Source organism: Urocitellus parryii, chromosome 14 (genome assembly GCF_045843805.1).
Source record: "Urocitellus parryii isolate mUroPar1 chromosome 14, mUroPar1.hap1, whole genome shotgun sequence".
In the NCBI taxonomy this organism is placed as follows: domain Eukaryota; kingdom Metazoa; phylum Chordata; class Mammalia; order Rodentia; family Sciuridae; genus Urocitellus; species Urocitellus parryii.
In genome coordinates this window covers 10,413,479-10,432,527 of record NC_135544.1, presented here as the reverse complement: position 1 = coordinate 10,432,527, position 19,049 = coordinate 10,413,479, and the positions used below count along the sequence as shown (strand labels likewise).

Genomic DNA, 19,049 nt, shown 5'->3' with positions numbered 1-19,049 from the left:
CTTTAGGTTCTAAGTTAGTTTTTTTTATTTGTTAGATATATAAATTGCCACATTTTGTAATTTAAAACTTATATTTGCAGTCTGGCATACTGAACTAAGGAAAGCCTCTCCTTCCTATCCCATACCTTAAAAAAAAAATAAAAAATAAAAAACCAAAGAAAATAGCACAAAAATCTAATCCACAACTGAGACTGAGAGCCACAAAAGGCTTTCCCATAGCTCAGTGAAAAATGAAGAAACTAGAAACTCATAGGAAAAACAGGAGCTAAAGCTGAAGTACACATACCTTAAGGTATATGGTTTTTATAAACCTAGCTTGGAAGGAGTTGAGGATATGTGTTTTTTTTTTAATTTGTTAGAGAGCTGGAATGAGCTATTTGTCCAAGCCTGAGTCTTAAATGGAAATAACAAGCTATGACCACTGGACTTGAAAATGAACCAGGCCAACTGTTTCAGCAATATGGATGGAAAGGATCAGCTAGGGATGCAAGAACTCCATAGGGCAGGGCCTTGATTGCTCCATGCCACCACTCACAAATTGGAACTGCAAGCATAGAAAATATTTTAACATTTATGTCATGTCATAGGAGAAACGGCCCTGGAACACCTTCCTCCACTCAATGTAGGTCTCTACAAGTAGGGACAAGCAGAATTCCCACCAGAATGCTCATTGCCCTGAGGATGAACTTACAAATCTAAATTATAAACTACTGTAAAATTACCACAGCCACAGTGCAATAAAACAAAAATTTCATATATCAACATCAACATATAAAAATCTTTTTTAAAAGGGGTTTAATATCTCCAGAGAGAAAGGCAAGAATAAGGCAAGAAAATGATAGCTCTTAAAATAATGGGTGATCAGGAAACTGCTTGGAAAACAAACACTGTCAGATACAGAAGTATAAGAGCATAGTTACAAACAATCCAATTAAGAAACATGGAAGCTAAGTTGAGAAGACCCTCCTGAACATAAACATTTCAGAAAGAGAAGAGAAAGATGGGGACAGGTCAGTCACTGAGGAGATCATGACTGAATTTTTCCAGAATTAATGACCTGGGTCCTGACATATAAAGACTACATGAAATCCAGAGGTGGATAAAAAATATATCAAAGTATATAATAATAATAAAATAAAACATTTAAGGCACGGATGAAACCTTAGAAACTACCTAGAAAAAACACTCATTAACAGGAAGTAGGGGAATAAGTGAATGAGTAAGTTAATCAGACTGACAACAGAAAACTAATCAATGACAGTGAGTGGCATATTACAACAGAGTATTTTTTTTAAGTTTCAGGAAAGTGACTCTCAACTAGCTGTCTGTAACCACTTAAATGATCATTCAAAAATAAATATAAAAACAAATCATGCTCAGCCATTTAACACAAAATGCTTTATAACGCAGAGATTAGCTCAAAATAAAAGAGTAGTACTTCAAGAAAAAGGAAATTGAAGCCAGAAAGAAAAATAGATTCAAGAATGAATAATGAGCAAAAGAGTTGATAAATGTGTTTTAAAACTCTTCTAAACATTCATTTAATATAAAAAATGATAATGACAACAGGGACTAATGGAGTGTGGAATTCTATAGGTTACAAATCTGAAAGAAACTAAATGACAATAATATGGGAAGATTAATAATTAGAATTTGCTGTTAAATAGTCTAAGATCGTTCTGTTGTTTAGGCAAAGACTGGATATATTGATGGAATGTAGGCATTTAAAACTTAGTTATACTAAAGTGGTACTCATAATGAGATTCATCCTGTCTCTCTGCTGTCTTTGGCTTCAGTATCCTTTCCCACTAACTTTCTGCCTGTAGAAGATTATTCCAAAGATAAGTGACCTAAAATTTCAATGAATACTCATCCTAAAAGTGTCACCCTAGTGCACATTATGCCAGAAGGGTAAACCAGAGGATTAACATTACAAAATTAAGCTATTTGAATTGAAACATGCATTTTCCTGTAGGTGATACAATCATCCCTCATTCAATACAGATGAATGATGATTCTAAGAAAGGTTATGTTAACAAGATTTCAGGAGGAGCTGGGCTGTGGTGACTTATGCCTGTAATCCCAGAGGTTTGGGAGGCTGAGGCAGGGGGATAGCGAGTTCAAAGCCAGCCTCAGCAAAAAAAGGCACTAAGCAACTCAGTGAGACCCTGTCTCAAAATAAAATACACGATAGGGATGGAGATGTGGCTCGGTAGTCTCATGTCCCTGAGTTCAATCCCTGGTCCCCAAAAAGATTTCAGGAGGGGAAGTAATATAAAGAGAGAAACTGGGAAAGGTACAACACTACAGACATATATATGGATGGGAGTATGTGCACATGTGTATACAGATCTGTTTATAAAACTTATTTCTATGTTTTTGTTTTATTGATAATTTACTATATGTCAAGTATTCTGCTACATGTTGGTTATGCAGTACTTAGCAAGATAAATCTGCCCTTTATTGTCTGAGATTACATAACATAAAAGACATATATCCTCAGGTAAGGAAAAGGTAATTAAGACTTGCTGTGTTTGAGTACTATATGATAACTCCCTTGGTCACAATAGCAAAAGAAGACATCAAACACAAAATCAACTTTTTCATTTGGATGAGACTAATTCATAGCTCCAAAGGAAAAGATCATAATAACAAGAGATTAAGAATAAGAAAAGCAGAAGTTTCCCTCTTATTGAAGAGGGAAACTTCTTCTGGAATAAACAGAATCAGACAATCTTTCTGTGTATCCTAGAAAGTTGACCCTGTGGACTTGTATGTGTTTTGAAATAGTACTAGGCTTGAAAGAACCAGAAAGAATAACACCAACATCCTATATGTACAAACAAAGACAACAAGTGAAAGGAGTGAAAATTCCAAAACATCTTATACATGAAGAAAGACCCAAAAACCCATAACACTTATTGCATTATTATACAAAAACATCTACCTTTCAGGGAATGGTGGGGGTCTAGTTAATACTACTTTGTATTAGTTGTCTTGTTGCTTTAGGATGTTTCTCTTCAGCAAATTCATTGCAAATGACCTGGACAGGCATTCACCCCAGTTGTTCATTAGCCTATGTGTAGAGTTTCTAGCTGTACAGTCTCCAAATAAAGAAGAAATCTTCCCGTTTGTACTCCAAGATAACAACTTTTTAAAATTCTGTTTATTATATGTTAGTTCCTTAAACATTTCACCAAACATTTATTCTCCTAGTTCCAAAGAATAAGTTTCCAACACACATTAAACCAAAATAAAGAAAGGATTTATTTATTTAAACAAACACTTTGTAGTTCCCAGACTGGCAAATACCAGAAGATTGCTTTTGGATGTGGTACTTGGTTAATCATGCCTCTTCAATTCATTGTCATTACCTATAAATTAACTGTTGATCATCAATTTGTTCACCTTGATTTTTAACACAAAGTTATTGTAAGAGATACCTCTTAATTTACTTACTTGCTAGTATCCATTTGGCTGCTGCTTTCTGTTCTGGATCTAAATGAGAGAGAAAACAATGGTTCCAAATTAATGCTTCAAAAAAAACACCTCCATAATGAATGAATGTCAGACCATTTTGTAACCTGCATTAACCTACAGGACACCACTAAACACCATTAATGAAGAATTTTAAAGGGTTATTAAATTAGGATATCTAAATAAGTAAAATTCTTATTTACCCATATATCATGTCCATAAAGAATATAAATTCAAATCCCCAACTAGGGAGAAGAGCAAGAAAAACAATATCCTGTCACTTCCAACATAGGGCATATGTGCCACAGTCTGGCTGGGCACGAATAACTGAGCTGCCACAAAGCCTTGTAGATTGAAACAGCAACTACTTTATTTCAACTCTTACCAGCACTGCAAGTGCTCTTTTCTGCCTTCTCCCTGGACACACACACACCAACTGGAAATTCCTCCTTTGGAAATCCCTCCTCAGGCACTTCTCCAACCAATGGGAACTCTCTGGGAATCCCCTCAAGAACTCCAAAGTAGCAGGCCTCCAAAGTAACAGGCCCAGGAGGACAGTGGGGTCTAATATGCAATTGAATACACAGCTTAACATAACCATTATCATCTCAATGGCTTGCTGGCATCACCTTTCAACCACTCCATTCTGGCAAAAATGCCATGTGTCATTCCCACTGGGCTATGGCTCTCAGCATATATGCTTGATTTTGAATATCTGGTTATAACCTTCAGGTTCCAACCTAATATTTTATCCTATATTTACAATCAAGCAGACAGGAGAGACAAATTCCCCTCCTATATTACAAATGAGAAATGGTAAAAAAAAAAAAATAAAGACTTTTAAAAAAAACATACAAAGTTCTAACTAAAATTTAAAAAGGGATATCTCTAATGATAGTTGTTGTTGGAGGATATTGAAAATGTAAAGCAAATAGACACTAAAGCTGAATGCCTTCAGAGTGAAGGATATGGAAAATGACAACCCCCAGGATGGAGATGACAACCCCCCAAAAACTGTCTGACCTGGAGAAATAAGGAAGAGAAAGGCAATCATTGCAATCATTAATCCTCTGTCAGTAAATCCTTTCCCAGTAACAAAGGGCCCCAAGGAAAAAGAGCAGTTATTTATGCAATCATAATGGTACTCAAGCTGTTGGTTATTTTTGCTTACACATCCCTTCCCAGGTTCACCCCCAACATCTCCACCAAAAGCAAACATTCATCCTTTCCCAACAACAATGGGTCCTGAATGGAGGAGGTGGACCCTGAAATGCTATGCCCTGCACTTTTATCCTTTCCATTGCCAATGAGTCCTAGAAGGAGAAAAGCAAACAGTGAAACTCTGGGAAACAATGAATCCTGGAGAAAGAGGACAAGCAGTGAACATAGAGTTCTGAGATTTTCCCAGTAACAATGAGTTTGGGGCTTTTTACAACTTCTTTTCTGACTGTCCAAACCAACATGTCAGCTTTAGTCGCCAACAATTAAACCAACCTCATTGTAAACTATAAAACTCAGAGCCCCTCTATAACCGATGTCCATTTTCTTATCAGAAAATGAGCCCCTCCAATGCCTGATTGATTGACTCTTCTGCAGAATAAAGGAAAGCTTGCTGATCCATTTGGGTTCTGCATCCAACCCAGTTATTTGTGCATTGATAATGGTGCCAAAACTGTGTTGGTTACTTTTGCTTATACAGAATATGTAAACGATTTATGTGAACCACTTATAAGCTATGTGAACCACATCAACTTATCAGAAGTTGAGGCTGCCTGGAAAGCTGTAGCTGACCTCCTTCTCTAACCCTGGGCACCACGGAAGGTCACATCATTCATGAAATGGGGATAGTAAAAGCTGTCATCACTAAACATTGAGATGCATCAGGGAAATTGCTTTGGACATCTGGATGAAGAAGGAACATTCAGGGCCTTTGCCATGTTTACATACCAGACATTAATTAATACTTCCCATTTGGGGTTTCCATATAAATTTTAAAAGAAACCAAAATCCATTAAACAAGAAATAACAGAGATGAAAATTAAAAAGAAAAAAAAAATCTGATTACTAAATTAGTTAGGGAAGTATCTCCACCCCCTCCCCTGAGCATGAGCGCGCGCGGGCGCACACACACACACACACACACACACACACACACACAAAAAAAAAAACAGTTAAAAAGAAAAAGTAATTCAGACACAGGATATTGAAAAAAAGAAGAGTTAGCATTTGAAGAGATAAAAATCTAAGACTTTTTTGAATTTGAGGAAATGCATTTCTTCACAATGAAAGAGAATACTGGGGCTGGGGATATAGCTCAGTTGGTAGAGTGCTTGCCTAGCATGCACAAGACCCTGGGTTCGAACCCCAGCACCACAAAAAAAAAAAAAAAAAAAAAAGGGAATACTAAGCCCAGTTCATGGGCTATCATAGAACAATGAGAAATTTATTTATGGTTAAAAAAATATCAATAGGCATATAAAATGCTATTTGTTGATGATTTTTGTTAAAAAAAAAAGAATAAAAGGGCTAAGTCAATATAATTAGTCATAGATACTTAAACATCAAGATTCATGAGTTCCCTCATGGTCTATTGAATTTTAGGCATTGGTTTATTTACCTAAGGATTATACTAATATCATACACATTGGGTGACTTCTGGACACTATGTATTATTTTTATTTATTCATTGCACATATCATATCTCCAGTTCAACCAGCTTTTTTTTTTTTTTTTTGTACTGGGAATTGAACTCAGGGGCACTTGACCACTGAACCACATCCCCAGCCCTATTTTGTATTTTACTTAGAGACAGGGTCTCAATGAGTTGCTTAGCACCTCTATTTTGCTGGGTCTAGATTTGAACTCGTGATTCTTCTGACTCAGCCACCAAGCTGCTGGGATTACAGGTGTGTTCCACTTCGCCCAGCTCAACAGCCATTTTATTCCTTGTTTGTACAGAGTAGACTTTCAATGAACATTTATTAACTAAGAGACTAATGTATTAGAAACTAAATTACTATGTATTAGTAGTCTAGTTTTCAGTGCCTTACTTTACCAAAGTGGTTAGAAAATATTTAGGAATTTTGAATTATCAATTCATTCTTGGTTTTCAACGTGTATCTTTTAACTCACATACCTACTGAGGTATGTATGAGTGCTTCCTCCAGATTTGAATCTAAAAAAAAATGGAAATAATGTCTTAGTTAGTACTAAGAAAGCTCACCAACTTTGTGAATAAAAGTCAGACTATTTTATAATCAGTATTTTGTCTTTTACAAGACTAGTTACCAATAAATAAAATGATGTCCAAAGATCACTGAAAACAAGATGCAAATAACATTTTTATTTGTGCATATATTCATCCACAAAGAGTACAAATTTCAAGTCTTGAAATGAGGAACGCACCGAGAAACCAAAGGTATGCTTTTCCTCATATTTTGTTTTGTTTCCAGCAGAGCAGGAAATCTAACCCAGGGCCTGGAGGATTCTAACCAAGCACACCCCAGGCCCTTTTCCTTATCACTTCTAAATACATTCTATACATTTGATCCTGAATGTCTGATTCCCACCTTAATGTCCCAACTTTAACCTTTTATTCATTTTTAAAGAATTGATAACATTTTTAAAATTAAAACCTGTACTGATTTCTGGACAATCTGGTAGAGTAGTTTGGCAAAGCCATTTCCCCTTTCCATTCCTCATATACACAAGTGTTGAGAAAGCACACACACACATACATACAAATTTAATATATAACTGAGGTTAACAACAGAGCAAGACTTCACCTGTGTCAATAAAAATGATAAAACAGAGCTTACAGGTAACTACTAGCTAAGGTTGAGTGATTGCAGAAATATCTAATCCAGTTATAAATTTTAGGACTAGAGATTTGATAGCTCTGTTGAGAAGTTGAGGACCCAGGTTTTGTAAGGTGGAGGAGCTGCTATTTAAACCCTTTAATTTCTCCTGACAGCCAGGAAAGGCCATGTCACCCATGAAACAGAAATAATAAAAACTCTGACCAGTGGCCTTGGGAATATAACAGGAAAATGTGCATACAATGGAAATTTTCCATACAATGGAAAAATGCATCAATAAGAGAAATGGGAATCTCTTTTTTCTTTTTTTTTTAATTTGATCTTTTTTATTGGTTCTTTTTTAGTTATATATGATAGCAGAATCCATTTTGATATAATTATGCAAGCATGGAATATATCTTATTCTAGTTAGAGTCCCATTCTTATAGATGTACATGGTGGTGGGCTTCAGTGTGTTGCTTTCATATATGTGATTGGGAAAACCATGTCAGATTCATTCCACTGTCTTTCCTTTGCTTATCCCCCCTTCCTTCCCTCTATTCTCCATTGTCTAATCTATTCTTCTTCTCATCCTCCTCTTTCCACCCCCCTTTTTGTGGGTTAGCTTCCATCTATCAGAAAAAAACCTTTTACCTTTGGTATTTTGGTACCAGCTTACTTCACTTAACATATAGTCTCTGGATCCTTCCATTTGCTGGCAAATATCACAAAGTCATTCTTCTTTATGGCTAAGTAATACTACACTGTGTATATATACCACAGTGAGAAATGGGAATCTCAAACCTCCAAAAAGTACAATTTCAGGCCCCCAGATCAAAATCTTACACATTCTTAAACCCTGGCCATAGCAATTATTTTAAATATTTTTTTGCCTTAAGAAAAGCAAAAATAAAATAACCTACATCTATTTTTCTATAACACAACTATATAATTTCATACTACTATATGATTTATATACCACTTGGAGTTAATAACCCCAGAGAAAAACAATGAATTCATATACTAGGAGCTACAAATGCATATGTAATCTCCATAGAGATCTTTGTAGGAACAGAATCCTTAACTCTAGCACAGTGTAGAGATGGAAGATTTGGAAAAATAAAAGTGATCTGAGAAAATCTTTATGAGACAGAGATTTTAAATAACCTGTTAAAGTGAACTTACAAACCATAAAGGCATACACTTCCATCTATGGCCAAGATGAAGAAAAAGACTATATTTATCCTCCTGCCTGAAACAACTAAAAATCCATACAAAACATATGAAAGAAGGGTTTTCAGACATTAGATATTATACAATGCAGTATGGTGAACTTTGAGGGAAGAAAAGAAAATGAGCCCTACTAATGACCCTACTGCTGGGCAATATCCATGTCATAGTGCAGTTCAAGGGACATTCCCAGGCAAGTTCCCACCAGTCTCACTAGGTTAAAGTGACAGAATGCTGAGTGTATGAAGGCCAAGAAAGCTGAAGACCACAGGGAAAGAATATTAGAGTAGAAAGGGGATGGAAGGGCACTGAGATCTGTGTGTCATACAAATCAGTGCAAGCAAATGAAGAAATTACCTGAGCCAGAGTAAAAACATTTATCCAAAATAAGGGAAATAATCTTCTGTACTCATATGGATACAGGAAGAGTTGTTTTCCCACTAACTGAGCTGAACTATAATTCATACATACACATTGAGTTGTAGAATTACTCAGAAGGCAATTACTTCTTAGTTACCATATCAAAATCATGATCTTTAAAACAAGAAAATGATACATTATATTTCATCATCAAAATTTAAAACTATTACTCTTTGACATTTTGTTAAAAGAATTAAAGACAGGCCTTAAATTGGGAGAGTGTATTTATAGATAATACATATGATGAAGGACTTATAGCCCAAAGTCATAACAAATATTCAAAATGTAACATATCACCTATTTCAAAAATTATCAAAAGATATGAACAAATCATAATAAAAAAGACAAATGGGCCAATTAAAAAATTGGCAAAGAATTTAAATAGACAATGCTCCAAAGAATATAGATTGCAAATAACTGCATAAAGTCATTGCCAACATTAGTCATTAGACATGTAAATTAAAATTATATTCAGATACAACCATATGCTATTAAAATTGCTAAAACCAGTAAAATATCAGACCATACCATTTGCTGAAAGGTTATGAAGAACTAAAACTCTCACACACTAGTGGTTGGAATGCAAGATGGTACAACTGCTTTCGAAAATATTTTGGCCCTTTCTTTTTTTCTTCTTTGTGGCTTGCTTTTTATTTATTGTTTTAGTTTTATTGATTTTATTTTTTTAAATACATGACAGTGGAATGCATTACAATTCTTATTACTCATACAGAGTACAATTTTTCATATCTTTGTATATAGAGTATGTTCATGCCAATTCATGCCTTTATACATGTACTTTGTTTTTTGCATTACAATTCTTATTACACAAATATACCACAATTTTTCATATCTCTGGTTTATATATAAAGTATGTTGACACCCAATTTGATTTTTCATAGATGTACTTTGGATAATGATGTCCATCACATTCCACTACCCATGCTAATCCTCTGCTCCCTCCCTTTCCATCCTACCCCTCTTCCCTAACTAGAATTTATCTAATCCTCCCATGCTCCCTCTCCCTACCCCACTTTGAGTCAGTCCTCTTATATCAGAGAAAACGTTTAACATTTGTTTTTTGGGGATTGGCTAAATTCACTTAGCATTACTTTCTCCAGTGTCATCCATTTACCTGCAAATACCATGATTTTATTCTCTTTTAATGCTGAGTTAAATTCCATTGTGTATAAATGCCACATTTTTTTTATCCTTCATCCATTGAAGGACATCTAGGTTGGCTCCACAGTTTAGCTATTGTGAAATGTGCTGCTATAAAGATTGATGTGGCTGTGTCCCTGTAGTATGCTGTTTTTAAGCTCTTAGGGTATAGTCTCAGGAGAGGGATAGCTGGGTCAAATGGTGTTCCATTCCCAGATTTCCAAGGAATCTTCATACTGCTTCCCATATTGGCTGTACCAATTTGCAGTCCCACCAGCAATGTATGAGTGTACCTTTTTCCCCACATCCTCTCCAACACTTGTTGTTTTTCTTCATAATAGCTGCCATTCTGACTGGAGTGAGATGATATCTTAGAGTAGTCTTAATTTGCAATTCTCTGATTGCTACAGATGATAAGCATTTTTTCAAATATTTGTTGATTGATTGTATATCCTCTTCTGAGAACTGTCTGTTCAGGTCCTTAGCCCATTTGTTGATTGGGTTATTTGATTTTTCAGTGCTTAGCTTTTTGAGTTCTTTATATAACCTAGAGATTAGTGCTCTATCTGATGTGTGAGGGGTAAAAATTTGTTCCCGGGATATGGGCTCCTCACAGATTGTTTCTTTTGCTGAGAAGAAACTTTTTAGTTTGAGTCCATTCCATTTACTGATTCTTGGTTTTAATTCTTGCACTACAGGAATCTTATTAAGGAAGTAGGGGCCTAATCCCACATGATGAAGATTGGGCCTACTTTTTCTTTTATTAGAAGCAGAGTCTCTGTTTTAATTCCTAGGTCCTTGATCCATTTTGAGTTGAGTTTTGTGTGTGGTGAGAATAGGGGTTTAATTTCATTTTGTTGCATACGGATTTCCAGTTTTCCCAGAACCATTTGTTGAAGGTGTTATCTATTCTCCAGTGCATGCTTTTGACATCTTTATCTAATATAAGATAATTTCAATTTTGTGGGTTAGTCTCTGTGTCCTCTCTTTTGTTCCACTGGTATACCAGTCTGTTTTGGTGCCAATACCATGCTGTTTTTGTTACTATTGCTCTGTAGTATAGTTTAAGGTCTGGTACAGTGATACCACATGCTTCACTCTTCCTGCTAAGAATTGATTTATTTATTCTGGGTCTCTTATTTTTCCAGATGAATTTCATGATTGCTTTTTCTAATTCTATGAGGAATGCCATTGGGGTTTTGATTGGAATTTCATTAAATCTGTATAATGCTTTTGGTAGTATGGTCATTTTGATAATATTAATTCTGCCTATCCAAGAGCATGGTAGATCTTTCCAAATTCTAAGGTCTTCTTTGATTTCTCTCTTTAGGGTTCTGTAATTTTCATTGTATAGATCATTCACCACTTTTATTAATTTGATTCCCAATTATCTTGTTTTTTTTTTTTTTAGGTTATTGTGAATAGGGTAGTTTTCCGCATTTTCTTCTCAGAGGCTTTGTCATTGATATACAGAAATGCCTTTGATTTATGGGTGTTGATTTTATATCCTGCTACATTGCTGGATTCATTTACTAGTTTTAGAAGTTTTCTGGTGGAGTTTTTTGGGTCTTCTAGGTATAGAATCACATTGTCAGAAAATAGTGCTAATTTAAGTTCCTCTTTTCCTATACGTATCCCTTTAATTTCTTTCATCTGCCAGTGTTTCAAGAACTGGCAGATGAAAGAAATTAAAGGGATACATATAGGATACATTAAATAGAAGTGGTGACAGCATCCCTGTCATGTCCCAGTTTTTAGAGGGAATGCCTTCAATTTTTCTCCATTTAGAATGATGTTGTTGGCTCTTTCTTTAGAAGTTAAACATACACCTTCCATATTACCCAGCCATTCTACTCCTGGGTATCAACCAACAAAGAGAAAGTGCATGTCCACCTACAGACTCATACCTGAATTTTCTAAGTGGCTTATTTATTCAGCTAAAACTATAAATAACTGAAATATCCATCAAGGATACTTCTTGACATCATAATGGCCATATATTAGAAGCCCACAGTTATATCATAATTATTGCAAAGCTTTCAGAATTTTCTCTATGATCAAGAAGCAAACAAAATAATTATTGTCTTCACTGCTATTCATAATAGTACTAGAAAGACTACCCTAATGAATTAGCAAAAAAAAAAAAAGAAAGAAAGAAAGAAAGAAGGAGCATCCAAATTGCAAAGAAACAAAAAAAATTGTCTGTTTGTAAATGACATAATCTTACATATAAAAGTTCTTAAAACTCCACTCCAAAACTGTTAGAAATAATAAACAAATTAAAGTTGGATATAAAATCAACATACAAAAATCTGTTTTATTTCTATATGTAATGAACTCTCTGAAAAAGAAATTTAACAATTCCATTTACAACATCAATAAAAATAAAATAAGTGATGAATGAAATTGAAGACTAATAGACTGGAATGTAGTCTGTATTCATGGATTAGAATAATCAATATTGTTAAAATGACCAAAGTACCAAAAGCTATCTGCATATTCTGTGTAGTCCCTATCAAAATCCCAGGAATGTTTTCCACAGAATTAGAAAAAACAATCCTAGAATTCATATAGAATCACAAAAGACTCTGAATTACTAATGTAACCTGAAGTAGGAAGAACTTTTCCTGATTTCAAGTTACAGTCGAGTGTATTATCAAAATAGATGTACAGATCCATGGAACCAAATAGAGAGTACAGAAATCAACCCACAAATGCACAAATAATCTTAGACAAAAGAGCCAAGATACACAGTGGAGGATATAACAGTTCTCTTGAATAAGTAGTGTTAGAAACCTGGGTAACTATAGTAATTACAGACAAAAGAATAAGATTGGGCCCTTTTCTTACATCATACACAAAAATCAATTCAAAAATGGGTTGAAGATTTAACCATCAGACCTAAAACCATAAGACTTCTAGAAGAAAACATAGAGGAAAAGGCCTTTGACATTTGACTTCACAATAATTTGTTGGATATGACACCAAAAGCCTGGGCAATAAGGCAAAAATAAAGTGGAACTTTAAAAAAAATCTGCATAGAAAACAAAACAACAAATTAAAATGTAATATATGGAAAGGATTCAAATATTGGAAGAGGGGTTGATTCCAAAAAATATAAGGAACAAAGTATTTAAATAGACTCTTCTTCCCTAAAGAAGATATACAAATGGCCAACAGATATATTAAAAGGTGCTTAATAACAGTAAAAATTTTGGAAATGAAATTCAAAGCTTAATGAGATACCACCTCACATCTTTTAGGATGACTACTATCAGAGAAAGAGAAGAGAAAGAAAAAAATCAGAAAGAGAACATGATTGTTGGCAAGAACATAGAGCAAATAGAACACATATGGGCTATTGGTGAGAATGTAAATTGGTGCAACTGCTATGGAAAACCACAGGTTGATCAGAAGATTAAACATAAGACAACCATGTGCTCCTGTAATCTCACTTCTGTGCATACATCCAAAGGAAATGATGGCCTCAAAGAGATAAATATACTCTCATGTTTACTGTAATATTGTACACAACCAAGATGCCTTGTTTAGTTATGCATCCAGTTAATGCTAAACACATCAACTGTGCATTTGGAACACACCTGAACTTGGGGCACCCTCTAGTGATGAAACAGCAACAATAGCAGAATCACAGCAACTGTGGATTCAGGGTGCCATCTAGTGCTGAATAGTAGAGGCATCTGTAAACTCAGAAAATAAATTTTGGGGGAAGTGAGGCACAAAGTCACATTACAAAAAACTGGAATAAGGTGCTGGGGATGTGGCTCAAGCGGTAGCACACTCGCCTGGCATGCGTGCAGCCCGGGTTCGATCCTCAGCACCACATACAAAGATGTTGTGTCTGCCGAGAACTAAAAAATAAATATTAAAAATTTCTCTCTCTAAAAAAAAAAAAAAAAACTGGAATAAATATCTAATGATGTAATGTACAAACAACTACGCATACCAAAAAAAAAAGGGTTATTATTTTAAGGAAACTCAAGGATCTTAATACAATTCAATACTCTAACAGAGAAACCTTAACAAGAGATGGAAGCAATTTTAAAAATCAAACAGAAAGCTAAAAACATAAACTAAGCAAAATTTAAAATATGATAGAAGCATTATATCAGAGTAGATCAAACAGAAGGAAGAATTAGGGTGCTCAAAAAACAGTCTTTTTGAAAAATACTTAGTAGGAAAAGAAAAAAAGAAAGAAGATGAATAAGGAAACCTACAGGAACTTTGGGACATCATTAAGAGCAAATGTTTAACTATTTGGCATTCCAGAGGTACTTGAGAATATTGAAGGAATAATAAAAGAAAACTTGAAGAAATAATAAGAAAAAACTCACACACAGAAGAAATTATATATCAAGATACAGGAAAGTCAAAAGTCACCAGTTTGATTCTCAACCAAACCTACCCCAAGGCACACTATAATCAATCTTTCAAAGGTTAAAGATGAAGGAAACATTCCAAAGGCAGCAAGACAGAGAACACAACACATAAAGGCGTCCCAGTTCACCTGGTAGCAGACTTCTTAGCAGAAATGTCACAAGCCTGCAGAAAGAATGGAATGATATTTGACAGAACCAGAGGGTTAAAACTGTACCCATCAAAGCTATCCTTTAGAAATGAAGAAGATGTAAAGACATCCCCAGACAGACCTTAGAAAATGTTTCTCCATTAAACCTGTCCATAAAAAAAAAATGCTAAGAGAAGTTCTTCAAACTTTAAGAAAAAGATGTTAATGAGTAAGAAGGATACACATATAAAATACACTGGTAAGAGTAACCACACAAATTCAGAATGCTGTGAAAGTATAAATGAAAGATATAAAACTATTTATACCTTTGGAATGAAAACTATGAAAAATTTAAAATTAATAACTACATTAATATTTTAAGAGATAGGCAAAATCAAAATTTATAAACTGGGACATCAGAAATTCCAAATATGTGGAGGAATGAAATAGAAGCATACAACTTTATTAGTTTATTTTCTTTCTTTTTATGTTTCTTAATTTTATGGTCATGTTATGTGGCTATTTTTAATTTTAAAAAACAATTATGGTGTATAGTATACTTGAAACTTACTAAGAGTTGATCTTGAGTGTTACCCCCATAAACACAGAAAAAGGAGTAAATAGATGAGGTGATGGATGTGTAATTATCTTGATTGTAGTAATAATTTTACAATGCAAATGTATATCCAATCATAATGTCATACTCTTAAATACAAATAATTTTATTGTCAATCATATTTCAATAAAGCCAGGTGGAGAAAAGAAACTGAACCTAGAATTTTAAAAGTAGGATTTCAAAAAGGAATGGTGATAATTATGGTGTTGATGAACAAATCATATGATAAAATTTCATAACACTCTGCAGACACAAATGAATGCATGTAAATAACAGTCAATAAGTCATTTACTTTTATTAATAGTATTGTACCAATACCAATTTTCTGGCTGTGAAAAGGCAATATGTTAATATAAGATATTGTCATTGGAAAAAAATAGATGAAGGATACATGAGAAATGTACATTTTTAAGAAACACTTGTGATGCTCCTGTAGAAAACTTGGATTGATTGGGTTATGAGAGTCTTAACTCAATCGGTGGATTAATCTCCTGATGGGATTAACTGGGTTGGAGTTAAGGGCAGAGCAATGACTTTGGCAATTTATTTAACTATACTCCCAAATCTCTGCATCTTTAAAAAGAAAAATTCACAAACACCTCACACAACTAAATGAGATATTGACTCAAAATCCTAATAAAACGCAAATTGTTGTTGCTGCTCATATTACCTTACATATTGTTAGATTCAAATGCTACTAAAGGTTAGCTTCAGAACACAAATTCAACTTACTCACTACTTAGGAATTCCTCTTCTGTGGAAAACCACTTTTTCAGTCTCTTCCACACCACAACTATTATGCTTACTATGATGAGAATAGGTGAACCAATGTAGAAACCTAGAAGCCAGTTCTTCATAGTATTGCCAGAAGCTTTCTCCGTGACTGAACCTAAAAACAAAAGTACATTTAAAATTAGGCTATCCAATTTTACTTTCAGGTTGCAACAAATTTATTAAAATATTCTGAATTTTTGTTACTCAAGGAGCATGAAAAAACAATTATAGAATCATAATATTTAAAGATATACATATATATACATAGTATCTTACAAATATATACATAATACTATACATATTATATAAAATCTTTTTTTCTAAAAATGTAAACTAAACTCCCAAAAGGTTCCAGAGTTTTCAACATGGTACAGAAGCTACAACAAAATCTAATTGTGGGTCAAAGGATGCAATAATAAATGAGATGGTGTAATCACAAAGTTATCCAAATTTGCATCATTTCAATATTTTCTAAGGACAGGATTATCAAAAGATCTCACTGTATTTGTGTATATTCAGTTTTTATTTAGTAGATTGTTGGCTTTTGATCTTAGGGATGTAATTTTATATGTAAAGTCATTGTGGTGCTAATAAAGGGTGCTAGCATAAAAATTAGGAGACTTCAATTCATAACCCTAATTCTGACACTTGAAAGCACTGAGCATAGTTTCAGGACCACGTGAGGGATTTCTTTGCTCGCTATACATCCCCAGTGCCTAGATCAACATCTGGTATATATTAAGAGTTTGATAAGTATTTGCTAACTCAGTGGACGCATGAATGACAGGAACTAAAAGAAAGAATAAACTGAAATTTGTGCTGGTGTCCCTTCTGTAAACTCTTAAGCTGCCATTTACAGATTGTTCTCATTTAAACTACAAACTCCTTTGGAATAAAATTTTGTCTTCTATTTCATTTCTTCTATAACATAAACATAGTAATAGTAACAGATATAGTAAATACTATTTGTTTACAGTTGAAATCTCAATCATACAGAGGCCAGCTGAAAAATATTCTAAAAGAGAAAGTCAATGGTATCAGTAAGGAAAAAGTTTTAAAGATATTCAGATTCAATTATGATATTTTAATATTATAAAAAAGAGAAAGAATAAGAAGGCATATTTGGATCACATTCTTTGAGAAAACTCAGATTACCTTAAATATGTTAGTATCGCTTCAAGTGATAAAAATCTAATGTTAGTTTAGTGAGGATAAGAAATTTGAAAATTTTTATTAAATAACTTCTCTAAAGAGACTAGTACTTGCCCGATTTTACAGTCACAACAGCACTTCTGGCACTTGTTTGGCAATCTGGAGGCAGGTAACCATCAGAACAGTTGCACACACCTTGAGAATTGCACACCTAGGATCATTATTTAAAATTTGGATGTTTTTTTAAAAATATTTTTTCATTGAAAGTGAAATTATGAGATAGATCATCATATTTAGTTTTGCATCTTTACCTAACATAATTTGATTTCTACAGTGATTTATTTACAGAGATAATTGTACAAAATAAATGTTTGGTTTCTTAAAGACTCAAACATACACACCAAAGAAGAAGAAGAGGAGGAGGAAAGAGGAAGAGGAGCAAGAGGAGGAAGAGCAGGAGGAGAAGGAGAATAAAAAAACAAAAAAGAACTATAAAGTGACTAAGAACATACAGCACCTTCAAATATTTATCTGCAAATTTAGTGCGCAATTTCAAAAACACATACTACTTAAATTCTAATTGCAATGCTACCTTTACAGTGATATACTTGAGAAAGCCAAAATCAGCTCCAACCTGATTGTATGCCTCAATTCCCATTTCTACATTCAGTGATTTATGTTGGTAGTTTGAGGTATTTGCCTCTACATAAAGTACTTTACTGTTCCCCAGACTGGACGCTAAATATTTACTGGCCTAAAACTACCCTTAACCAGGACAGGATTTTGTTTTATCTGCATTTGTTTGATTTTTAATTAAAAGCATTTTGTAATCTGAGCCTCTAGATGCTTAGATATAGTATAACTTTAGGAAGGGATTTTTTTTCTGTAACTGAGAAATGTAATTAAATGTATTTAATTAATGTAATTAATTAATAAATGCAATTAATTAATTAATTAATTAATGACAACAGCAAACACATTTATTGTGCTTACTAACTGTGAGTCTCTATTCTGAGCACTTTATATGGATTTACTCATTAAATACTTATAACAGCCCTGATAGCAGAGAGAAATAGAAAAGAGTCAGGGACAGATACAGTGCCAAGGCCAAGTCCCCAGTGACCTACTTCCTTCAGCTATGCTCCACCTGCTTATCACTTTCACTACCTTCCACTAAGTGCAATCCAATTATTAATCCATCAAAAGAATTAGTGCACTTAGGAAGTCAGAGCCCTCATGATTCCATCTTTCACCTCTGAACTTTGCTACATTTCCTAATACATGAGTTTCTGGGGACACATTTCAGATCTAAATGCATAAAAGAACATTATCATTCCCAATTAACAAATGAAGAAACTGAGACACATTTCAGATCTAAATGCATAAAAGAACATTATCATTCCCACTTTACAAATGAAGAAACTGAGACATACATATTTAGCCTTCCAAAAGTTAAACTGCTACTAATGGAGAGAGCCAGCATTTAAACTAAGAAAGTCTTGAGCATTATACTATGCTACCTCTCAAAATAATATAAAACATCTCTCAATTTGGGGTGTCTTACATTGAATCAAAATATTACAGCTAAGAACATGAATCTTTTCCCCTGAAACTCTTTACAAAACTGATGTTCCTCTAATGTCAGTTTGTTCCAGTATTGCGTCATCACTCATGTCACTTAGTTAACCTTAAAAAGCTCATGATTTGGAAGATTCAGAGATGGGGCTTTGGGGCAATAATAATAAAATGTCATCAGGACATTAATCCATTTGACACATTTATCATTTGAATAAACTATTGTGTGGTAACTATAGGCTGATGGGGCATGGCTGCCTACAATTTGCACACAATAGTTTCTTCAAATTATGAGGTTATTTTGCCCTTGGGGTTATTC

The 19,049-nt window shown here is 34.0% G+C and overlaps 1 protein-coding gene across 1 annotated transcript in view; it reads right to left on the bottom strand.

Annotated features, from left to right (window-relative positions):
• Positions 1 to 4,644: 4,644 nt before the first annotated feature.
• Adam32 (ADAM metallopeptidase domain 32) overlaps positions 4,645 to 19,049 on the bottom strand; it is a 107,880-nt gene continuing 93,475 nt past the window's right edge. The window contains exons 17-19 of the mRNA XM_077792718.1: positions 17,270 to 17,366; positions 15,966 to 16,118; positions 4,645 to 4,790 (exon numbers count right to left, since the gene is read on the bottom strand). Of these exons, the coding sequence (XP_077648844.1) occupies positions 4,645 to 4,790; positions 15,966 to 16,118; positions 17,270 to 17,366 (396 nt within the window). The remainder of the gene's footprint in view (positions 4,791 to 15,965; positions 16,119 to 17,269; positions 17,367 to 19,049) is intronic.